At 36.1% G+C, this 26,028-nt stretch overlaps 1 protein-coding gene across 1 annotated transcript in view; it reads left to right on the top strand.

Moving 5' to 3' along the window:
• The first annotated feature begins 8,176 nt into the window (after positions 1 to 8,176).
• Positions 8,177 to 26,028, top strand: part of VRK2 (vaccinia related kinase 2) — a 117,164-nt gene continuing 99,312 nt past the window's right edge. Inside the window, exons 1-2 of the mRNA XM_012639178.1 lie at positions 8,177 to 8,347; positions 10,233 to 10,373. Coding sequence (XP_012494632.1) covers positions 10,238 to 10,373 — 136 coding nt within the window. The 5' untranslated portion in view covers positions 8,177 to 8,347; positions 10,233 to 10,237. The remainder of the gene's footprint in view (positions 8,348 to 10,232; positions 10,374 to 26,028) is intronic.

Below are 26,028 nucleotides of genomic sequence, written 5' to 3' on the forward strand. Positions count from 1 at the left end.
TAGTCAAAACTCTTTGGCTGCCTCCTTTCTGCCTAAAAGTAGCACATAAATTTCCCTTTGTAAAGGCAATATAAATTTCATTTGTAATAGTGTTTCTCTTTCCAGTACCAGGAAGAGAATGACTCTTGCCTGAATAACAAACTTTACTAAACAACCCTTATCTATTGTAGATTTCCCAGTTACCTTTCCACAATTTCTTACCCCTGGGAGCCTAATCCTCCCACTTTCTTTTGTCTAGTCTCTACTCCACAATTTATCACCCTTTGTTAAAATGGCATATAAGCCCCCAAGTCTAATTGCTTCTTTGTGTTTTCACTTCTTTTCTATGAGACCCTGTGTACATTTTAAAAACAATTAACATCAGTAAAGAGACATATGCCTTTTAGCCTACTAATCTGTCCTTTGTCAGTTTAATTTGCAGACCCCAGCCACACAACCTTCAGTCACTGCTATCGGTGCAATGAAATTAAGACATAAAAATCCCTGCTTTCTTGATGATTCATAATCAAATTGAAAACACCTAAACAGTTTCTAAAAAAAAAAATGGTTGAATAACGATATATCTATGCTATGAAATACTAGAAAATGTTTGAAACTGGAATATGGCAAAATAATTATGTGTTAATGGAGGTTTGGGAAGCTAAGATGCTATTAATTGATAAAAATCAAGATGTGGAACAGCAAGTATTATCTCATTTATGTGAAAATAAAACAATTTTAAAATGGTATTATGTAACCTGCATAATTCTGGCCAATTTGTACCATCATTTTGAAAAGTGGCTCAGCATAGGATCATATTCCCAGAAACAACTTTCCTGCAGCCAAAGATAATTGAAAGCAATGTGCATCCTTATTGCACTTGCTCAAAACATTGCCACAAGGGGAAGTACATTCAACTCTTTAAAAAATGCTCTTTTTGTATCTCTTTCAGTCTCAGTAATCTCAGAGCAGTGGCTCTCCACAAAAACCTTTCGTATTCCTCTCTCTTTTCTCCCTGAAAATCTCCTAGACCCAGTAGGATTGAACTCTGTCTTTTTTGCCTCTCTTTCAGTCTTCTTGATTTATTATTTTCTCTCCCTTAGTAGTTTACCTTTATTTCAATATAAATTCCTTGGCTTCCTAAGATCTCTCTTTGTCTTCCTCCAGCCCATTACTTCCAAATGCATATTAAAGACTCAGAACTTGGCCACTAATTGTTTGAGGGGAGGGGAAACACTACAGGTGAGGAGAAAATGTGCCTGTTATATCTGTAATTGTAAAAAGCAGAATAAAGATAGTACATACATACAATGTGAGTACGGCTATGGAAAACATATAACTTGAAAATTTTTATGGGAAGAAAAATAAAATACTGAAAGAAAATGCACTAAAATGTTGACAGAGATCATTTTTTAAAATTGTTTTTCAAGTGGCAGTTTCCCCCTCCATATTTGCTTCTTGATATTTTCTTAAATATTTCTAATCATGTATTTTATACAGACTTAAATATTGATATACCTTAAGAAATTTGATAATTGTGTATGTCTCAGCTAGAATCTGTATTTTTGCTCATTTCTAGATTCAGATATATCTGAGTCTATTTACCTGAAATAACAAGGAGTCTCCAGTGAGAGACTCAATATCTTAATAACAGAATGAGAAGTCTGGAAGACTAGGTTTGTGCAATAACTTTCCTGATGTCTGAAGGACAACAAATCTGAATATAATGTGCTATCTTTAAATGGCTGTGTCCACTAGCTCCCCACTGCATGGTTAAGTCCTGAATCTGGGAGAAGCATTTGCAAAGAAAACCTGAATAAACTGTTTACACTAAAATATCTGTTAGCCCCTAGAGTAAAAGTGGTAAAGCACTGAGGCAAATTGTGACCCAAAGGGGCAAGACAAGCCTTTCCTCTTGTGTGGACCACAGCTTCGTTAAGTACCTTAAGGGCTCCAGAGAACCCAGGTACATTTCCATGCTTTGCAGGCTTCAGAGTATGAGGGGGAAGGTAACTAGCAGTATTAGCCAGTGCCTTGCACCTAGTTTTTTGTAGGAGTCTATGTCTCAACAGTAGATATCCACCAAAAGGTCCACAGCAGGAGAGAGAAAATGACAGGGCTTATTTAGGAGCACATCTGAAATAGTCACTGGGAATGGCTAGGATTATTTGGGGAACAGAAGGTTCTTTCAGGTCCCTCAGAGGATGGTGCTGCAATTGCATGAAAGAAAAGCCTAAAAAGGCTTACGTTATTGCCGCTCAACCAGGCTCACTTGCCCGCTGCCCAAGAGGAAGCCAATACTCTGGGACAGCAGGGTTTATGGCAGAGAAAGAGTTTATTCCGCATAGCACTAAGTGGGGAGATGGGAGAGATTTCTCAAATCTACCTCCCCGAGAATTTGGGAGACAGGGTTTTTAAAGACCCTTGGCATAGGCAATTGAGTCTGCAATTGGCTGGGTTCAGGGTGGAACCACAGGATTGTAGAAATTGTCTTCCTTGCTGACCAGGTTCTTGGGTGGGGGTCACAAGACCAGTTGAGTCAGTTCCTTGGTATTGGCCACTGGCCTGGGTGGGTCAGCCATTCCACCGGAATGCGGGACCAGGAAGATATCTCAGAAACTACCCCTAGGTTTCAAAAAGGTGATATTATCTATGGAGAAAGCTAAGAATCTTTATGACCACCAGCCATGTGGCTCCAGAGTGGCAATTATAGGGAAGTAAACAGGGGGACAGTGGATATATCATTATTTTTAGCTAGGCCTGTGCCTTATTTTTAGCTAGGCCCTTATCATAGTTCTTGCCTTGTACCCTTTTTTATTAATTTGTAAGCGTGACATATAGGAAACATGACATATGGGAAAAGTGTTTCTTATCTCTCTTCTGAATACATCATTAACTCTATTCTTACTGAATGCAGAGATTCTGCTTAAAGATCATTCAGCCAGTTCCTCTTCTTCTTTTCCAGATCATATTTTTGATTACTGCAGGCATGTTAGTTGGGGAGAAAAAGGATGTCAAGTGTAAATATAGTCTCATGATTAACCTTTTATGAAGCTTGTATTTGGGGAATGAACAGGGTAAGACTCATACCATTTTTGGTTAGTCAAATATTAAGTTTACTGCATTCAATTGTTTAAGAGATAATCTGATACATATTTACATTTAAATTGTTTGGCAGCAGGGTTCTATTAATTAATATCCCTAAAAAAGATTTTAATTGAGCCTGTTGACATACTGACAGAAGACATTTAAAATTATTTTTTGTATCCTTGTCCTTCATTTATATGGACAATCAAGAATTACGTCTTTTGGATGATTAAGTTCATGCTTTGTATTATAATAGTCTATATTTAAAGAACACAAAGGACATAGATATTTGGTCTGACTGTATATCTGATAGGCTTGGGATTCCATTTACTTGAATTCTATTATTTTCAAAATTTCTGTGTCAATAACTGCCTAGCTGTCCAGGGATTGTGAGTTTATGAATACAAATGGCCTTCTGATTTTTATAAAACAAAAACTAGCTCTTCTCTGGCAGGCAAAATGTTTCCACTGAAGTGATCTCCTTTGCTCACTTTAAACACTCACAAAAACAAAGATTTGATTTTTCTAAATGTTTTGTCTATGCAACATCTTTAACACCTTAATTGATTTGAAATGATCTTGGCCTTGTACAATATGCTCACTAAACGGTTAGGTTTTTCTTTTTCCTTTGAACCACTGTAAGCATTTTATAGCACCTGGTTCTTTGAAAAACAGAACCCACACCATACCTACGAGTTGGCATACAGCCAAGAAAGTCCTTTTTTGTGTGTGTGTGTGTGTTTGTGGTGAATCATTCATAGCCTGTAAGATCTATCAAAATAGCTTTGTTTGAAAACCTTGTTTTTCTTATCTTTTTTTCTGATGACTCACATTTCAGTGCTTTCATGTCTAGATTCTCTTTTCTTTCTTGTTTCTCATCATGTTCATTCAGAAGATGTTCTTTCACTAGTTCCAAAATTTGTATTTCTATATTCTGTCAGTTTTCATCTTGAAACATACACACAGCAATATGCTCTGAATCATAAAATTCTGCATTAAATCCCAACACTTAAAAAAACCCATATTCTCAATATAGGTTTACCTGCACTTCTCTTGCCATTTTTATTTAGTACAAATTTATGAATGTTTTAAATTCATTGGCACTTATGAAACTTGAAATTTTATTTTAATGTTAGGAAGATTTTTGGCTGCAAAAAACATAAAAACTAATGCTAAGTGGTTTTAATGCCACATGGATGAATATGAAAGTGTAGTGGTTCAGGGTTAGTTGAATTAGTAGTTCAATAATGGCTTCAAGGACTCAGGTTCTTCCCATTTTTCTTTTCTGCAATCTTTTAAATCAGTTTTATTGAGGCATAATTTATAAATAATCAATTTTAAGTGTACAGAGGAGTTTTGACAAACGTATACTCATATAACCACTACTACAATCAAGAAATTGAGCATTTACAACATTCCAAAAACTTCCATCAGCCCCTTTGCAGTCAATCCCATCTCCTCACACAATCTCTGGCAATTTCAAATAAATGGAATTGTATAGTATGCACTTCTTTGTGTTTGAATTCAAATAAAATCTTAAGCCCCTTAGTTGACTGAATGGCCTTCCACTTGGCCAAGAGGACTCCAGGAAAACCTTAAAGCTAAGTTGCTGGCCATGAAGAGAAGGGACGTCAAATGCATCTTATCATGTCCCCTTCCTTTTGGAGTTACTCTTTGTTACAATAAGATATTAAATCGTTAACAGCCTAAACCCATGGAAGGTAAAGCTTAAAGCATAGCTGCAGGCCATTAATTTACTTAAGAGATGACTTGAGTTTTGGTAAATGTCCAGTGGCTTGTCTCTGATTAATAGACATCCTTGTCTTAAGTTAAAACATTCTAAGCCTTTAGATAAAGCTTCATTTCTTTAACCAATTACAAATCAAAGAATCTTTAAACCCACCTGTAATCTGTAGCCTGTAACCCCGGGCTTCAAGATGTCCCACCTTTTGGGGCCAAACCAATGTATGCCTTCCCCACATTGACTTTTGATCCTATGTTTAATTTCTGCCTCCATGAATATATAAAACCAAACTGTGACCCAACTACCATGGGCAAATTTTCTCAGAACCTCTTGAAAACATGTGCTCTGGGCCATGATCCAGGTTGTTGCTTGTCTTGGTAGTTTGCTCCTTTTTATTACTGAGTAATATTACATTATATAGGTGATATATTGTAATTTATCTATCTATTCATCAATTGATGGAAATTTGTTTCCGGATTTTGGCTATTATGTATGAAGCTGCTCTAAACATTCACATAGAAGTTTTTGTGTAGATATAGGTTTACATTTCTCTTGAGTAAATACCTAGTAACATGAATGCTGGGTCGTATATTAATTAATATGTTTAACGTAATAAGAAACTGCCAAACTGTTTTCAAGAGTGGCTGTACTATCACCAGCAATATAAGAGAGTTCCAGTTGCTCCACATCCTTGCTAACACTTGGTATCTTAATAGTGTTTTTTGAAGAGCAAACATTTTTAATTTTGATGAAGTCAATTATCAATTTCTTCTTTTAGGTTTCCAGCTTTTACTGTTATTATTTTTGGACTTTCTAAGTGCACAACTTAAAACATCACAAAGACTTTCTCCTAGATTTTCATCCAAAAGTTTTATAGTTTTAGCTCTTATATTTAGGTCTATGAATTAATTCCAAGTTAATTTTTATGTGGGGTGTGAGTTGGGGGTTAGGGTTTTTCTTCCTTCCTTTCTTTCCTTTTTGCATATATGGGTATCTAAGTGTTCTGACATCACCTGTTGAGTGTTCTGCCACTCCTGGTGTATTAGGTTTGTGCTTTTCCCCACCCACGTATCACAAGATGACTGTAGCCACTCTAGGCACCACATCCAGAAGAATATCCTGGACAGGCTCTCTTTCTAGAAAGTGTTGAGAAAACTTTTTTACCCCTTACTAACTAGACTTGACAAAGGTTTACTGTTTGCTGTCTGAACTAATCACTGGACATGGGAATGGGGCCACCATGATTCATTTATTCATTCAACAAGGAAATGGTATGTTTTCTATATTCTTTCTAGGGGTTGGGGATACAGTAGTGACTAAAATAGGCAAAAATGTTGCCTGACTTCATGAAGCATACAATTTACTGTGGAGGACTATCTGTCTATTGTCACAATAAATATGTAAACTATATAGTACATTGCTGTATATTAGTGAGAAATAAAGGAAAAGGGCTATGAAGTATTGTGGGTGGGCTGAAATTTTAGATAGGGTGGTTAGGAAAGGTGTCACAGTTGACTTTTGAATAAAGACCTGAAGAAAATGATGGAGTAGGCCATATAGATACCAGATTGAAGAGTGGTCCAAGCAGAAGGAAAAGTGCAAAGGGCAATTTTGGCCATACTTGATGATGTCTGGGGACATTTTGGTTGTCGTAACTTGGGGGAAAAGGGAGTGCTGGGAAAGCCAGCGTTGCTGCTATATATCCTACAATGTGCGGGACAGCCTACGTCTCCACCTTCCTCCTACTCCAACAAGAAATTATCCGATCTGAACGGCAACGGTGCCCAGGTTGAGAAATGCTCTTTTAAGTCATAGTAAAGACTGGCGTATACTGAGTAAATTAAAATGACACGGAAGTATTGTCACCTCAGAAATTAAGCTTTTAAGAGGATCACTTGGCTCTTTGTTGTGAGTAGACTAAAATGGTAAAAAGGGTGGAAAACAAGTATAGCATTTAGGAGGGTATCCAGACAAGAAAATATGATTTGAACCAGGATGAACCCATTAGGGGTGGTAAGTGGTAGATTGTGGATATATTTTGAAGGTTGAGCTAAAAGGATTTACTGACATACTGCATATGTACATGTGAAGGAGAGGAACCAAGTATGAGTTATATGCTGTGGCTGGTGCTGGAGCTGTATCTTTCAAAGAAAGGAGTCTGGATAAGTGGTGGAAATCTGAACACATTTGGAATGGGGGAAAGACTATGCATGTGGTTATTAGGACAGGTAATCAACTGTATCTGTTACATATATATCTTACGGAAGTAAGAATGGACATTGTTGGATTCTTGAATGACTACTTTAAAGGGCATAATTATTCTAAAGACTAAGTTTCTTTGAAAATGTTTTTCTATCCACCACATTGTGTTTTAAGAAACATCTTCTCATGTCATCTTTCATTTTGGTGAGAGTTTGATAGATGTGGGAAGTCCCAATTCCTTATCCCATCAAGGTTATTAAAGGTCTTCAATTTTCCTTTCAGTATTTGCATCCCAAGCAATTGTTGACTTCTCCTGTGTACAGTGTTGATGTGTTGTTTAATAGTTGTTTTCTAAGCATTTTTGTCTACTATAAAATATTGTAAGCTCTCACTGAGTCCTTATGTGTTAAGAAAACTACTTAATATACTACTCTCACTTGTCAAAATAAACTTATAGCCTATAAACTGGGGTTATTTCCATTTCACAGACAAAAATACTGACGTTTAGTAAAGTAATTTCATTTATTCAAGATGATTCAACTAGTAAATGGCAGAGCTACGTCCTGAGCCAATATGCCTTTGTGGACTTAAACGCTGTTGTAGGTCCTCTTACTCGACCTTCACGTTCCAGGGGGCTTGGTTAGTAAGATGAGTTGCTTGGTGAGAGTTCAATAAGGACATGCTGATTGAGTGGGAAGCTCTTGGTACTCAGGTCACGGTACCGGAGACCTAAAATTCTTCCTATACAAATGCACGTCGTGGTTATTTCACAGCATACCGATCTGATGGCTCATCTTCCAGATTGTGGCGGGAGACGCTGGATGGCAACAATACAGCTCCCATTCCCGATTTAGCCCTGCCACTCTCTCTTCTTGACCTGGGCGTCTCCAGGGCGTGGACAGGCCGCTGGAAGGGCACAGCTGGCAGTGGCCTGTCCGAGGCGCCGCGGGCTGTGGGCCTGGCGTCTGCACCTGGAGCGAGGCGGCGCGGGACTCGCGCTCCGGCGCTGCGCAGCCCGGCTGGAGAGAGGTCAGGTTGGCGCTTTCCGAGGGCCGGCTCGGGCGCCGGGCCCGCCTCCCCTCGGGATTGGAGGCCCGCGGGCCCCGCCCGGCCCAGCGAGGCCGGCAGGAGGCGGCGCGCGCGGCGGGACGGCGGGACGGCGGGAGAGCCGAGACCAGGTCAGTCATCTCCGGCTCAGGAGTTCCAGGGGTCGGGCCGGGACCCCGGCACGTCCGCGGCCTGCTCTGCGCCTGCTGTGCCCGCGCCCCAGGTCCGGGAAGGACTGCCGTCGGAGTGAGACGCCGCGGCCTCCTGGGCGGGGTCGTTGCTTCAGTGGTTAGTTCCTGCCTTTTTCCTAACTCGGAGTGAGAACCTGGCGCCACCTTCAACTCGCGTTTGCTAAAAGTGGGGTTGGAGGAGTTAGGCGGAAAGGAGTCGAGTTTCTGTTTTTGGCGGTGCAGAGAGAACTCGAGGCGGAAGTTAGTCTCCAGACGCTAACGGGCTTCCGGGTGGTTGGGGAGGGACCTGGCCTGGGGTCCTGGGGTTCTGGGGCCGCTGAGGAGGGGCCGCGCTACTTTCGTTTCCTCCCCCGGTGTCAGTGACTGTAGTCGGCCCGGAGCCCAGCTCTGACTCATGTTACGGCTCCTGGGTACCGGTCGTCGCTGGAAACTCGTGTTGAGCACTTGATCATAGCTCCGGGAAGCTACCCAGAAGCAGCAGGGACGCCCCGGAGAGGAAGCTGCCCCCAGGATGTGCACTTCTTACCAGGGTCTCCTTTCAGATCTTAAGCGCTGATGCCGCTGACTTGCCCTCAAACTGTGTTTTCTTTATAATTATTTAGGATTTATGCTCTACTCAATAGTTGTTTTTCAAAGATTTTAAGTTTTAAATCAGCAAATGGATAATGGGCATCGGTATACGTAATGTATTGATCGAGGGAAACCTCCATAAAAACTTTTTACTTGATGATAAAACTGCTTAGTCATGGTTCACCATCCAAATTCTTGGCTTCCCTTGTGTTCCTGTGGGAGGAAGACAGGTGAATTTTGGTGAGGTTATAGGCTGTGTTCCTTCACTCCACCTGGGGCGTTGCTATTGTTAAGTAAGAGCAGGGCATTGGATTAAGTAGGTGAAGGAGGGAAAAACCTATTCAAGGAAAAATGGATACTTTCTCATATGGAAGATGGGAAGTTTATGTGAAGAAAACTTTACATTTGTGTATATATATTTATAATTAACTTTCATATCAAAAGCCCTCATCAACTAAAAAAACATTCTTTATAAATACTTAGAAGATCACCGTTACCTTCACATTTAAGTTAGTTTCAGGCATATATGCTGCTATATTTTTTTCCCTAAGAAATTTTCTTCAATTTAAAATCTCCCATTATGATATTTGCTAAACTGTGTACAGTTATAATTAATTGATGAAAATTGTATGGCTATACCACAGAGATTTTGCTTTCGTTGTTGGTAGTATAGCAGTAATCTCTGAGGCAGGGCTATTTTCACTTTGATGAAGTGAGGAAGAGAAAGGGTAAGAAGACAAGAAGCTAAGAGAGTAGTCTGCTAGCCCTAGAACTACTCAGTGACCTACTACTACTGCTACTACTACTACAGTGACCTACTACTCCAGTATTTAGTATTCTACTAAATGATATATCCATGAAAATCCTTTGATCATTCAACAAATGTTTACTGAGTACCTACTCTAGGTCAGATGCTTTGCTTGGTAGCGATGTTGTATAAATACATTGCTATTGTCTGTATCTTCGCAATATAAAACTATTTATTCCTAGTAACTGAAGACCTTTTCATCTTTAACACTTAACAGTCTCACCTAAAGGACTATTTCCATGTATATGAAATTTATTTTATTTTTATCATTGGAAATTAATCCCTTGTTTCTTAAGGTGTCTTCTGTACTGTTAATATGTATTATAGATTCTCTAAATGAATTTTGGAAATGTTGGGTTAAATGAAATTAAACAGATTGGTTTGTTTTTGTTTTTTAATATAAGTACCTCTTAGATTTCAATATTGTATGTGAATTTCTAATTTGAATATAGTATATGGCTTTCCCATATTGAATTGACTGTAGAATCTTAATTTCTGGGAACCTGGGAAAGTTCCCATAGAAGACATTTTGGGAAATGTAGTTTAAGGAGTTTTTTTGTTTGTTTTTATTTTTACCCATTTATCTCACCCATCCTGCCAACAGAAGTGATGCCACCAAGAAGAAATGAGAAATACAAACTTCCTGTTCCACTTCCAGAAGGCAAGGTTCTGGATGACATGGAAGGCAAACAGTGGGTACTGGGCAAAATGATTGGCTCTGGTGGATTTGGATTGATATACTTAGGTAATGTATAAGTGTAAATTATCAAATATTATATATGTGGCTGTTACTGTGATTACTTAATAATTTAAAAAATTTAAAAATATAGAATTCATAAATGTACTTTATTAGAAATCATGAGTGTACTTTATTAAGTAGTAATATGAAGATAGGTAACGTTTAGTACAATGTCTAGGTTCATGACATGACTGACTTACTCCTTGTTGTCCATGTTTTTCTGAATAACCCTTAGAAGTCTTTTCAGAGCATAATTATACAATCAGCCAGAGAGAACACTAATGTTCTTTTTTTGAGAGCTTGTCTTCTTGGAAACATGCTTTTTACAGCTCAGAAACCACAACTGTATAAATACAAACACTTTCTGTTTGTGAATCTTAATCATTAATATTTAGGTAATACAATGGTCTAGTCATTTCTTAACTGAGCTCCACTGGAGAATTAATAGATAAGGCATCTATTGCATAGAATGAATTAATTTCTCTCTTGTGTATCTAAAGTGGTACTAATTATGTACCATCCTTGGGATAATTGAGAAGGTAGGCACTCAAATTATTTTCTGTGTTCTGTGGTACAGCTAAGGAATCTTGGCTGGCTATGCTTTTACACTGCATTTAAACGTCTAAAAATTACATTGAATTTAAATAAATCCTTCAGGGCTATCTTAAATCCATAGTGAAATAAGGAGGGAATACCCATTATAAGACTGGATTTGGTGAATAAAATAAGATAAATATTAGTGATTTTTTAAAAATACCCTCAATGATAAGTTCTCCTAAATGTATTACATCATATTACATTTGTTTCTATAGGAGTTTAAGAAGTTGATAAAAGACCTTTGAAGGAATCTTGAATTCCTCATCAAATATTTCCAAACAAATGTTTCATGGATCATGAAGGAAAAAGATCCCCTTCTGATAAAATTAAGACTGTAGTTTAGAATGACTGGATGAAATTTGGTTAATAAGCAGCTGCTTATTAATTACCTCAGTATCTAATCTAGTTGGAAAGACAAGATCAGTGCAAAAAAAATTTATGGGCTAAGCAAAGGATAGTTTCCTCATTTAAAGGATTCGAACTTGTTTGCAAAATGCTGATTCTAAATGCTAGATTGAGCATACAGGCGGCACTGTACAACAGGAATGTCATGTAAGCCGCATATGTAATTTAAAAGTTTCTAGGAGCTACATTAAAATATGTTAAACAGGTGAAATTTAGTAATATATATTATTTAATCCAATATATCCAAAATAAAATTCCAGTATGTTAACATGAAAAAATAAATATTTTACTTTTTCAGGGAAGTAAAAATCCAGGGTATATCTAGTCTCAAGGGCTCAGTAACCACTTGTGGCTAGTGGCTACCACATCAGATAGTGCAGATGAAGACCATGTGAGTACCTGGAATCTACAGAGAGCAGAATTCCCTGTCGAATAAGTGTTGTTTGAAAATTGGAATTAGTGAATTCTCTTTTATAGCAAAGAGTTAAGATCTCTAGTATACTGTCTTGACTCAAGATTAGAGATATGGACTTGAATAAATTATTTCTTATGTGTCTGTGCTATACTCTTAGATCCCACAGCTTATCACTTACACTTTTATTTTCCTAATGTTTGAATTAGTTGAATAATATCAAAGAATTAGAGGTAAACATTGATTGTAATCTTATCTTTTTTGTCTTTTAAAAATGTAAATGTTATCTGTATGAATATGTATTTAAATTCAAGTGCATGTTTAAGATTAAATAGTATACGTCTATACACATGTATTTATATATGTCTACAGATAGTACTTGCGTGGTTCCTGTTAAGAAAGAGGAATGTATTTGCTCAGGCACGTGACTTATTGTTCATATTTAAATATAGAAAAGTTCTTCTTTCATTGACATTTTTTTAACTTATTTTTTCTCATTACCAAAATACTGTTGTTTTACAACATATTTCAGGGTTTAACGTGTTATACAGTACTCTCTACTATCTGAGTTTTATTTTTATTTATTTATTTGGAGACAAGGTCTCCCTCTGTTGCCCTGGCTAGAGTGCTGTGGCATTATCACAGCTTACTGCAACTGCAAACTCCTGGGCTCAAGTGATCCTCCTGCCTCAGCCTCCCAAGTAGCTGGAACTACAGGCATGTGCCACCATGCCTGGCTAATTTTTCTATTTTTTATAGAGATGGAGTCTCGCTATGTTGCTCAGGCTGTCCTCGAACTCCTGGGCTCAAGCGATCCTCCCACCTCAGCCTCCCAAAGTGCTAGGATTGCAAGCATGAGTCACTGTATCCAGCTCTATCTGATTTTTAGAACCTGGACCCTAGGAAGATCAGTAAGTACATACCATTGAGAAAACATTTTAAGAAATGTTTAGCTATTTTGAGAAAAAAAGGCTCCATACTTCAGAATATGTAATAAAGCTATGTGTTCCAAATGTCATTTTTCCATCAGAAGTGATGCTAATGAATCACAGAATCAGTTTAACTTCATTAAACTTATTTTTTACTATTTTCAAAGCTATATAAGCAAATTCATATGAAATTACATCATGTTTTTGCATTTTATCATGACTCTCATCACTTTCTGTATATAAATAAAGAAAAAAGCAATTAAATTCAAGTTTTCTTTAATACTTTGTGTCCAGCTACATTCTTTTCAAGTATTATTTCCAGATACACTGTTTCGGCAGACACTTTATCAGCAAGTGCTGCCTGAGGCTGAGAAGAAACTAGCTTCTATGTCTAACTCATTGTGCATGTACAGCTGTCCTCTAGCTTTGAGATCAATAGCCAAGGCCTTTCAGTAATCAGAAACTTACAGTAAAGGGATAGGGGCAGAGAAGTTGGTATTTACTCGAGTTGGAGAAATCATGTGCCTGTAGCATTAATAGAAATAGTTATAAGAGAGAAAAGAAAAGTTTGAATACAAGAACAAAGTCAAGGTTCTTTCTTTGTATATGAAAAGAGAGTGGGGGTAAAGAAGGAAGAAAGGAAACTGGTTTAGGGGATGGGAAAAGTTGTTCTCATTTTAGTATCAAATAAGTGAAAAAGTTTCTAAAACTCCAGGGAAGGAGAGAGAACTGAGGGTTTGAATTCTACTTTAATGCTCATTATAACATAGAACCAAGTAAACTAAGGGAGAATTGCATAAATAAGAGCAGGGATTTTGGTGTTAGCCAAATCAGAGTTGAATCCTGACCTGACTAAGCCACTTACAAACTGAGTGACTTTTACCTAGTTACTTAATCCTTTGGATTCTTTGTTTCTATTCTGTATAATTGGGATAATAATAATTATGAGGATTAAATGAGATGGTTTTTTAAAGAACTTGGTAAACACTTAATAAATGTTAATTATTTACTTAGGATTTTCCATTCTAAATATCCAGTGCCACAGTGGATTAGGATGGTGAGAAAGACCTCCATTGGAAGGGTTTTTTAATTATCCTGCCATGGACTCAGGTGGAGTTAGTTACTAATGTGGTAAAACTAAGAACATAGAGAATGTCAGCAGAAGACTTTATGACATTTTACTCATCAACCTGTATCTTTTTCTTCCCTTAAAATTTGCTATAATAGCTGTGATAGATGGTGAAAAGTTCTCATTTAAACTATAATTTATCTGCTTCAGATATGAAAGATAATGGGTTTCAGAAATTATTCAAAATCTAGAAAAACAGAATTATAGTATACACTTAATTAAAGCTACATTCCTTTGAAGGGTGATTATATGAGTAAAAATAAATGTGATTTATCTGTGGAAGTTTTCATTTTTTGAAGTTTGGCATAGTGATGACCATTTAGCATATTTGGAGTGTCAAGACAGAATAGATGTTCAACGGTTATTTGCCTGAGAGATTGAGACTGGGGTTGGAGCACTTTATCGAACAAGTTAGTTTGCTTTGTCCTCTTTCGTGATTATAGATGTCACTCTTAACTCTAGTCTGCAGTCTTACAGATGAGTACCCTTAGTCACAAGGAAAGATGAGTCAAGGAAACTATCATGATTTCATTTAACAATGTACATCTGCTTTATTGATGGTAAATCAATAGCATTATCTTTTATAAAGAATAGCACATTATTGTAACTAAAATTAACTGTGGCAAAGCCTTAAGATTGGATCATTTATTCATGGATAAATGTTTAAACTTCGTCCAAGTGACTGTTAGACATTTTTGGGGACATCCTGTCAGATTATCCTAATTTTGTACTTTTGAAACATGGAATCTTTTGGGGGAGATTTTTAGAAATTATCAAAGGTTAATTCACTTATTGATAAAGCAACATTTCTATTTATGAAGAAATGGGAAGAAAATACTGGTGCATGTATGGTTTTTATTTTTTGTTCAGCTGTAATGGATTGGTTGTTTTTAAGATATGCAGAATAATGTTCACAAGAGCCCAATGATAATGCTAGCAACAAGGTAGAGTATTGGAATACATATTGCTTCATTCACATTGCAGTATTAAATGCTATTTTGGCAATGTTTTATAGAGAGAGCTTTAAGATAAGCAGTTAGTCTTATTTGACACAATGCAACATTATGGTGCCACTACAATTGTTAGTAGGCAATTTTTCAAATGATACTGTGTGGGTGAAAATAAGGGAATAAGTATGGAAATAAGGATAATTTATACTAGAAACTATAGTCTGTGATAAATTAGTTCCCAGATGAAGGTGTAGATAACAGAAAATAACTCAAAAAGAAGGGATCACTTGGGATTTTATAAATTTAGTACACTTGTTGGACCCCTAGACAAGAAGTAAAAGTCCCCAGAAGATGTATTTTAATTTTGTATGTGTTTTAATTTTGAGTTTTAAAAGAGATAGCAGTGCTCATTTACCTATCAGTTAAGAAATCTAAGCTGTTAAGAAGGTTTGGGTTCTTTTATAAAAAGAAAGTTCTTGTGAGGCCTAGCCTTTGCTTGTCTTTTCATTTTTTTTAAATGTGCTCTTTTTAACATATATTATGGTTCTTCATTTGTAACATTTTACTGTCAAACTTTTTTGCCTTAAGGGAAGGTTTATAAACTACTCCATTCTTCAGGGTGCTTATATATTATGTCTCTTCCACTTTACCTGTTACTGTCTTGTAACTGTTTACAGTGGTCAAGGTTTTTTTTTAAATTTGAAACCTATTGCTATGGGGAAATTTCTTCTTCCTGAAATGAGCTCACCTCTATTGCCACACAATAAAAGAATTCTCAGCTTTTGAGAGCTTCTGGCTTCCTTATGAAATATGGATAGACTTCTGCTTCTGAAGTGTTTTAGGTTTTTTTCCTTTAGATAAGGAAGAAGAAGAATAAATAGTATGAGGTGTGTTTCTTCTTTTAAGACACAAGAATATCTGTAAAATAAATGAGAAGAGAGTTAAGACGCTTTAAAGCTCTAAATGAGAGTTCATTAGACATTAGCTATAGGGATGATGAATCTTTGTTCATCACCCACATTTAAAGGTACTTTTGAGTTTTATACTACTTAGATACTTGATTTTGCAATTAGTGCTTTTAGAATGTTTGCCTCTTATAGCTTCATTACATGACCGAGTTTTTCCTGAACACCATGTAGCATTCTATATGAACGAATATTTCAGAAGAAAAAATAGAAAACTCAGTAATTATTTCAAGATAATTATTGAAGACTTCCATTGTTTCTTTTTAAAAGGATGACCTTTAGTTAGCCAGGTGGATTTATCTTTAAACATCTCCAATCAAGTAATAATTGAGGGAAAAGATTCTGTAGAAAGACATCCATTGAAGGCCAGAAACATCTACAGATGCAATATGATCCCAAGCAATGAAGCATGTGGCCCTTCATTGGCATTATATGATAACAGGAGGATCTTCTGGCAGAAGAACTGACTTTTGCTGTGTTCTGCATGCTGCCCCTCCAAACCCATATTTGATTGGCACCTATGCCCTATTGAAACTGGCATCACACCTTCTGAATGGGCACAGTGCCAGGCAAGCAGATGGGTATGGGCAAAAGCATGCCAGAAACCCAGTATGTGAATCAAGTTTAAGTATCAGGGGCCCAAACTCCCATCCAGGGATATAAAAACTGCAGTCTGTTGAGAGCTTTTTGTGCTTAAGGTTAAAGGACATGCCATTTCTACTGCAGCTTACAGGTTGATTAATTTTGAAAGTCAAATAGGAGCTCCCGTGGCTGTGTCAGGCTGTGTCTACTACTTCGTGTAGAGAAGGGAAAGTATTGTAATGAAGTTTCCAGTGAGAGTTACTCTCCTGCAAGTGCCTCCAGCACTTAAGCAGCATGCATTCAGTGGAGATGAATATTTCTATTCTCCTACAGAGCCAGGTGCAATCAAAGCCAGATCTTCAACCTGCTGCAGTAAAGAACCCTAAATTTAGAAAGGGCAAGCAAAGTTTAGAAGAACTCCTTGGTGGCAGCTCTTCTCACCATGAGCTGATGAAGCTTCACAAAAGTGTATAAAGGAGATGAAGGGAAAATTCCAAACAAAAAAACCTTCATAATATTTCAGCCTGAAACAGAGAGGTCTTTAATAAACCAAAGGAAAAGTTTAGTCCTGGCTCCTCAATGCAGAAATTCTTCTGAATTTTCTATCAATAAAAATTTAGTTAACCAAAATGTTAGAACCAAATTAATGCATAAGTAACTAAACTTCCTATTTTTACATTTATTTCATTGCATGTCTGTCATGTATATAAACTTTGCTTCTTGAATAATGGATTTTGCATAAAATTGAGTTCTAAACATCATATTCCTTATGATTGTCTCACACCCACTACAGAACTCCCCCCTTCCCCAAAAAAGAGGGCACTGTTCCTTGTGATCATTTTAGTCACATCTTCTTAGTGCTCTTAAATTTACAGGAATGCCTGTAAGACCAGCTGTGGCCAAGAGAAGCTTTTCCTAATCGCCTTATAGCCATTGCTTTTGCTTTTCCACTGTGTAAACTTTATCTATGAACAGATTCCATGAGACCGTTGTGAATACTTCAACGTATTCAAAACATATAACTGCCACAAATTAAACTACTAAAACTAAAGCTGGTGCATTGTAACTGCCAAGTAAAACTGGCACGTCCCTCTGTCAGACTGCAGGAGAGAGTGCCATACAGTCCTTGGAAAACACAATTCATCCAGAAGCACTCTTGTCACTTGCTCTGATATTAAACCAGAGAAAGTGACATTAATTAAAGAAGTGACATGAGCCAACAAAGGCAATGAATTTTAAGCTTTGGCTCATTTGCAGACCTTAATCCAACCTGTTCTGCTTAGGTATTGTGGCCATTTTTGAAGAGTAGTTAGTGTGGCTACTTTCACTGCTCCTCCTCTCATCTTGCCGTTCTGAAACACATTTTCAAGAAACTAACATTTTATATCCGGAGTTGGACTGGTTAATTGGCACACTAGTAGTCATTGCAGGGCTTCCCAAAATAGTGTGGTGGCATGTGATGCATTTATTGCACTTGATAACTGTGTGAGATGTACAACAACTAGAGGTACAGAAGAGTTGGTCTAACAAAAAGGCAAGCAACAGCCAAACAGCAAAGTACCTAGTCTTGGTAGACTGGAAGCTAGGAGGGTCTGTTGCTAGGACTCATGGAAACAAATGGTAGCTGGTAGGCTTTATGAAAATTGTAGCATGTTAAAGAGGCAAGCAGAGGAGTATTCATAACTTCTCTCTCTCTTTGTTTTGTAGCATGCTTTCTTGCGATATTATTTCATATGATAACTATTTTGTACACTGTCTTTTTAACCATTCCTCATACACGCATGCATGCACACTCACACATTATAAATTCCTTATAGATAGTCACACAGAGTGCTTAAATATGGCCTTGCATGTTATAGCTTTTCAAAAATGATATGTTAAATTAACTCTAGAACTAGTCTATTATGGAAAAATGATTTTCCTAATAGGTTGTCTAAGACTAAATTTTTTGCTTTATGTGTGGTCTGTATGTAAGGCATTATACTTTCAGATTTAGAGACATTATTTTGTATATTTGGGGGAGTTTGTGGAAGAGAAATATCTCTTCATTCCCTTTTCAAGTAAATTTTTAAAGTAAAAAAAAGCTGTGTACTTAATTTATAGATTGTAACATTTATTGGGAAAAGTCTACTCTGTTAATGCATAGTATAGGGGTTTTAAAAATGGGCATTGTGTTAAGACTACCAGTTTTGTGTTTAGAATAAAACATTTTTACTGAATAGCATTTAATTGAAGTAGACCTACTAATAATAGCAAGTAAAAACTTTTGTGGGGAAATGGATGATATTTACTGTTAAATGGATTGACTTGTAGGCATGTAACATACATAAGAAATCAACTTTTCAAAGAATGTAAACACAACTTTAACAGAAAATAAATTATTGGAATTTCTTTTAATCTAAGTCTGTGAAAGGTTTGATTAAGGGTTTTGTACATAGTCAGAAGCTTTTGTTATGGTTTCTGGCATAGGTATTCTGTGTTTGAGATTGGGAATTTTCTGTCTGTGTAATTAGTTATGAGGTTTAATGTACATTTTTTATATCAGGCAGACAATGGCTTCAAAGAGACAGCAGTGCTGCAAAGGAGCAAGAAGAGAAGGCCAAAGTTGACACACAGAGAGGCAAAACAGTGTAGGAAAAATCAACACGTTTTGCAAAATCAATCATTGAAAATGTGTCAGCATTCAGGAGACTGTCTTTAATTTGCAATCCAAGTGAAATAGAGTATTTAAATATGAGAGGCAGTATTATTGAGCCCAGCATGCCTGCTACCACTTGTTTGACTAGCTCAGAATAGAACACTGAGAAGCAAGGGCTCAAAGTTAAATGAACATTTATACATTTTAAAATGAAATGAAAGATTCAGAGTGTATTCATGAATTAAAATCTTTTTTCAGAACCCTAAATTTAATCAGCTGGAATTACTTTTAAAGTGTCATTCTATTTAACTTTTGGGAATGATGAATTTGCTTTTTAATAAGGATGCTATATTTTATCATGAAGATGAAACAAACTGTCTTTTGTTAATTATTCCCCAGAGACACTGGCCATTTTCTCTCTCCAATGCTTAGTGTGGAGTAAAGGCAGCTTCCTGCAAATTTATTTCAAGGAAGAGCAATTGGAAGCTTCAACATGTGTGAAAGAGGCGCATGGAGAACATAGCTTCCATTTCAGGTATTCCGTGTGCCACCTAATGAACCTCTTAGAGGTAATGTTACCAAAGCCCCACTGAGGAGGCCATGATCGTAGAACGCAGAAAAGTAAGAAAGAATGAAAGAAGACTCTGGCAAAGAGTAGCAAATGTGTCAAATTTGTCTATGGCATCTGATAACTGCTGGGACTAGTTTTTGAAATCTTTTTTAGAAAATTACCATCTTCATCATCAGCTACTAAAATCTTTAACTTAGTGTGTGCCAAGCTCTGTGTTAAGTGCTTTATTTCATTAATCCTCCCAGCAACTTAATAAGGAAGATATTAAGGCCTAAGAAGGTTAAGGAAATTGCCTCCAGGGCAAAGTTTTAATAATTGTCTCCATCTACATCTGTACTCGGGTTACTTTGCTCTACTGATTGATGTCCCTTGTCAAAGAACGCTTTGAATTTATTGCTAGCCAGAGAAAATCGTGGCAAATGGTGTGCTTATGACAAGCTCATTTCTAAAGTAACAGCAAAATATGTAATTGATAGTATTGGCAGCTAATTTAAGAAATCTGTTAGTGATGATGCTAATAATGGTGTCATTTTCGTTCAGATTGACAACTCAAGGCGTAGAGCATCAGTGATAATGTTTTTAATATTATTAAGATCACAAAAATCTGTGAAAGAACATCTGATATTTATAGTAAACCTAATGTTAAGCACTGGAAAAAATACGTTAAAAATGTACCATGTCTTAGATCAAATCTTTTTATGAAAAAAAGTGAGAATAGTCACCTATTAGTGCATACAATCTGATTGAGAAAGATTTGGTGGATTTTCATGCTTTTGCAAAAATGCATAAATTTATCTAGTTTATAGGAATTTTATACATTTGTTTGAGTCAAATAAGCAATAGGAAGATCTAAAGAGGCCTCTTTAAATTCCTGTGATAGGATTTTAACAAATATGTAAAAATAGATTTAAAAAAATGTATTATACTTGACCATGTTTTTTTCCGTTGGATAATAATTTAAAGATACACTGCCTAGGAGACTAGGTTTTTTTTTAAAGAGTAAAAACAAACAAAATACTTAGGTAAGTGGAATCTTGTTTAAGAATACCTCCTTTTACAGAATTTGTTTCAAATACCAAAATATTTTATTTGTGACAAGTCTAGGTTTTAGAAAATTATTCATTTCTTTCAAGATATTACACAATAGTAATGATTTATTGTAAACCTATAGGTGATTCATGAATTAGAACATTTCATGTAGAGTTAAACCCTTAGGTGTTTTTAATAGAGAAGAGATATTAGCTACTGCAATGCTAGTTTTTATGCTAGAATACTTTTTTCTTTGGCATATATGCATAGCAAGGAAAAGAATGAGCAAAATACAAGCTATTACATTAAATATATGTTTTTGAGCACTTCTGGTGATATGGGGTTATTAATTTCAAATTCTGGAGAATGTGAAGAAAAGCTATTTGTTATACTTGATCTTATTTCTATTAAAAAATCATGTGTTACAGTTCTTAGATCTCCAGTGTCAAATGTGAGTAGTATTATTGAGAATGGAGTATTAGTTATGTAAACCTTCTATGTGACAAAGTATTAGGAGGATGGTAGAAAAAGTGAAACTGCCTAAAAAATTCCTACAGACTACACTTAAAGAAAATTGAGAAGAAAACTAAACAAAGCTGTCTATCGAATGGAGAAATGAAAATGGGAAGAAACAATTGTATGGTCTTTCATAATCAGAATTTCTACTCTACCAGCAAGCTTCAGAGGAAGTATAAATGTATTGAAATTAACTAGTTTAAAGGAATCTCTATAAAAATAGGGTATTTTTATTGGGAGGAAGGACCTTCAAGTTCCTTTTGACTATGAAAACCTGTGAGATCCCGGAAGATGGTGTTAAATATGTAAATGCTCTGTCAATACTGAAACATGGACACAGGCACAGGCTTTAAGGAAAGGATTGATGCAGCTGAGTAAAGAACTAGTTGTACTAGTAATAAACAAGCAAAGCAAATCTAAGTCACAGAAAAATGACATAAAGAGATCATCAAGAAGAAAAAATAATGACTTTGCTATCTGTTTATGTAGTGTATCTTTAGATAATAAGAAAAGCACATGCAATTGTAAAGACATGCAAAGTAGAGCCCATAATGAAAAATGTAAGAAAGATTTCCTTTATTTGCAGCCTAATTACAACATAAATATTAGAAAGTATTTCAAAAGAGTGGGTATAGGGCTGGGCTAAAGATTCTTACATAATAGATTTTTAAACCTAAAATATAGAATTTATAGTATCACTTAAGGAAGGGAGGTCAAGAACTACTTCAGCCCTTACTTTGTAGACTTGAAAATAGACTTCACGATAGCAAAGGGAACTATCATTCTAGTATGTTGTATGGCCAAATCGAATGTCTCTTAGGAGAGAGAAGGAAATATTGGAGGTCTTAGGAAACCTGAAGTCTTTTCGTAATAGATTATCACTAAGATAAAATAGTCTTGAAAGTAGTATATGATTGAAACAGACTTACAAGAGATAAATGAATTAAAATACTAAGATTTGATGATACAAAGTAAAACTAATAAAAATTATGGAACTTATTTTAAGAACTAAATTATGAACATAGAATTTTACAGTGAAATTCACATTTCTAGATTAATGAATTATGATTACAAATTATAGGGTTAATAGCTAAACCAAAAAGTTAAGTTACATATCAACTCTTCAAGCAAGCTCAAAATATATTTAGTTAATCATAATGAAAACAGCTGAGTTAGTTATCAGTGTTAAGATAAGTTTGAGAAATAAATGGATTGGAAAACATAATGTTGTAAGATGAAATAAGTATGTAATGGATACCACAACCAGTAGGTAGATAATTGGTGAAGGAGAGCAAAGAAAAGTTAAAAATATATAAATTGTTGTATTATAATACAATTGTCAGTTACTACATTAGATAAAAGGTCTTAAACTCTCTATTAAAGAATATTATTAATAAAACCCCATAATAGCCAAAAGAGAAATACTTAAGATAAAAAAAACACTAAAAGGTAAGATTTTTCATGCACATGTAAGAGTAAAACAATAGCAGGATTTGTTGTTATTTTACATTCCATAGTAAAAATCATTTAAGAGAGCTAAATAAGGATGTTGTATGAGGTGAAAGGTTAATAAAACATAGTGAAAATATAATGATAGAATTTAGTATGATGAAAATGCTGTTTATTTTTATCCTTGAAGAGAAAATCTAGCAGCCATCCAATAAGAAATTATTGTTAAGTATAACTGGAAATATTATAAACAATTCAGAAAATGACAAAGCAGTTACCGCTGAATCTTCACACTGGTCTCTAAGGAACCCAGGTATAGAGGTGAATGGGGTAGGGGTTCTGGTCTCCACTCCCATATTTCAACCTGAGCATTTCTGCTTTATCTGTTCTCTATCAGGCACATCTCAGCCTATTGCACTGCGCTTTATTGTGCTCCACAGATACTGTTTTTTACAAATTGTAGGTTTGTAGCAACCCTGCAATAAGCAAGTCTATCAGTGCCATTTTTCCAATAGCATGTGCTCACTTCTTGTCACATTTTGATTATTCTCACAGTACTTCAAACTTTTATCATTATGTCTGTTATGGTGATCTGTGATCAGTGATCTATAGTGTTACTATTGTTATTGTTTTGGAGAACCACAAGCCATGCCTGTATAAAACAGAAAACTTAATTGATTAATGTTGTGTGTGTTCTGACTATTCCACCAACTGGCCATTCCCCTCTCTCTCTCTCCCTCCTCTCAGACCTCCCTATTCCCTGAGACTCAACAATATTGAAATTAGGCCAATTAATTAGCCTACAGTGGCCTCTAAGTGTTCAAATGAAGGAAAGAGTCACACATATCTCACCTAAAATCAAAAGCTAGAAATGATTAAGCTTAATGGGGAAGGCACGTCAAAAGCCCACACAGGCTGAAAGCTAGGCCTCTTGCACCAGTTAACCAAGTTGTGAGTACAAAGGAAAAGTTTTTGAAGGAAATTAAAAGTGCTACTCCAGTGAACACATGAAGAGGAAAATGAAACAGTCTTATTGCTGATATGGAGAAAGTTTTCGTGGTTTGGATAGAAGATCAAACCAGCCACAACATTCCCTTAAGCCAGAACCTAATCCAGAGCAAGGCCTAACTCTTCAATCCTTTGAAGGATGAGAAAGGTGAGGAAGCTGCAAAAGAAATGTTTGAAGCTAGCAGAGATTGGTTCATGAGCTTTAAGGAAAGAGGCTGTCTCCATAACAAGAGTGCAAGGTGAAACAGCAAGTGCTGATGTAGAAGCTGCAGCAAGTTATCCAGAAGATCTAAGTAAGATAATTGATGGGTGGCTGCACTAAACAAAAGATTTTCAGTGTAAACAGAACAGCCTTGTATCGGAAGAAGAGGCCATCTAGGACTTCATAGCTAGAGAGGAAAAGTCAGTGCGCAGCTTCAAAGGACAGGCTGATTCTCTTATTAGGAGCTAATACAGCGAATGCTCATTTACCGTTGTGAAAATCCTAAGGCCCTTAAAAATTATACTAAGTCTACTCTGCCTGTGCTCTATAAATGGAACAACAAAGCCCGGGTGACAGCCTATCTGTTTACTGTGTGGTTTCCTGAAGATGTTAAGCCCACTGTTAAGCCCTACTGCTCAGGAAAAAAGATTTCTTTCAAAATATTACTGCTCATGGACAATTCACCTAATCACCCAAGAGCTCTGCTGGACAGGTACAAGGAGATTGATGTTGTTTTCATGCCTGCCAGCACAACATCCGTTTTGCAGCTCGTGGATCAAGAAGTAATTTTGACTTTCAGGTTTTATTTAAGAAATACATTTTGTAAGGCTATAGCTGCCATAGTGATTCCTCTAATGGATGTGGAAAAAATGAATTGAAAACCATCTGAAAAGGATTCACCATTCTAGATGCCATTAAGGACATTTGTGATTCGTGAGAGGAGTCAGACTATCAGCATTAACAGGAGTTGTGAAGTTGATTTCAACCCTTCTGGATGACTGAGAGGTTCAAGACTTCAGTGGAGGAATTAACTGCAGATGTGGAAATAGTAAGAGAACTAGAGTTAGAAGTGGAGCCTGAAGGTCTGACTGAATTGCTGCAATCTCATGATAAAATTTGAATGGATGAGTAATTGCTTTTTATGGATGAGCAAAGAAAGTGGTTTCTTGAGATGGAATCTACTCCTGGTGAGGGTGCTATGAATGTTGTTGAAATGACAACAAAGGATTTAGAATATAACGTGGACTTACTTAGTAAAACAGTGGCAGGGTTTGAGAGGACTGACTCTAATTTTAAAAGAACTGTGGATAACATGCTATCAAACAGCATCATGTGCTACAGAGAAATCTTTTATGAAAAGAAGCATGGCAAACTTCATTGTTGTCTTATTTTAAGAAATTGATACAGCTACCCTAACCTTTAGCAGCCACAACCCTGATCATTCAATAGTCATCATCAACATTGAGGCAAGACATTCCACAGCAAAAAGATTACAATTTCCTGAAGGCTCGGATTATCATTGGCACTTTTTAGCAGTAAAGTATTTTTAAATTAAGGCATGCATATTTAATTTTTAGGCATAATGTTCTTGCACACTTAACGGAATACAATGTAGTATAGACAAAACTCATATTATGAACTGGGAAGCCAAAAAATTCATGTGACTTTATTTCAATATTTGCCTTACTGCAGTGGTCTGGAACTGAATTTGTAATATCTCCAAGTTATCAGCATTCCAAGAAATATTACATTCATAAAAGAGTTTGAAGATAACTGATGAGGTATAATAATAAATGACAAAGTTTAATATACAATTAATAGGACATTTTAATTTGGTGGGTCTTTAACAGTATTACAGAGAATAAGTTTTTTTCCAAGTATACAAGAATTCATTTACAAAACTGTATAGTGATATAGTAAATATAAAAAATTTTTATATGTCAATTTTAGAATCTATTGCTGGAAGTAAGTACCAAGATCACCTTGCTTGTTCCGTTTTTGTCACCTACGTTCTATTTCTAGTTTCTGCATATTTAAATTGTGCTTATTTGTAGTCCACTTTCCCCTTGAAGCCTACTATTTTCCTTTTTGCATTTTCTACCAAAGTTGTATGGTGTGTATTTCTTTTCTGCAGTATTTTTGCCTCTTTTGTCACTAAGCATATTCTACTTTGTATTGCAATTATGTGCTTGTATCTTTTTCTTATTTAAAAATTAATATAGAGAAAAATAACTTTGTACATTTCTGTGAATTCTAACACACCACCAACACAATTAGGATACAGAACAGATTCATCACCCCTAAAATCTTCCTCACACTATCCCTTTGTAGTCATAGCCTCTTTTTACCCCTAACCACTGGCAACCACTGAGCTGTTCTCCATCACTATAAATTGTCCTTTTGAGCATGTACAGGACTACTGTAAATGGAATCGTGGTATGTAATCTGTTGAGATTTTTTTTTCCCCTTAGCATAATGCCTCTGAGATTGATTCAAGT

The sequence above is a fragment of the Propithecus coquereli genome, unplaced genomic scaffold (genome assembly GCF_000956105.1).
Source record: "Propithecus coquereli isolate 6110/MARCELLA unplaced genomic scaffold, Pcoq_1.0 Scaffold138, whole genome shotgun sequence".
Classification (NCBI taxonomy): Eukaryota; Metazoa; Chordata; class Mammalia; order Primates; family Indriidae; genus Propithecus; species Propithecus coquereli.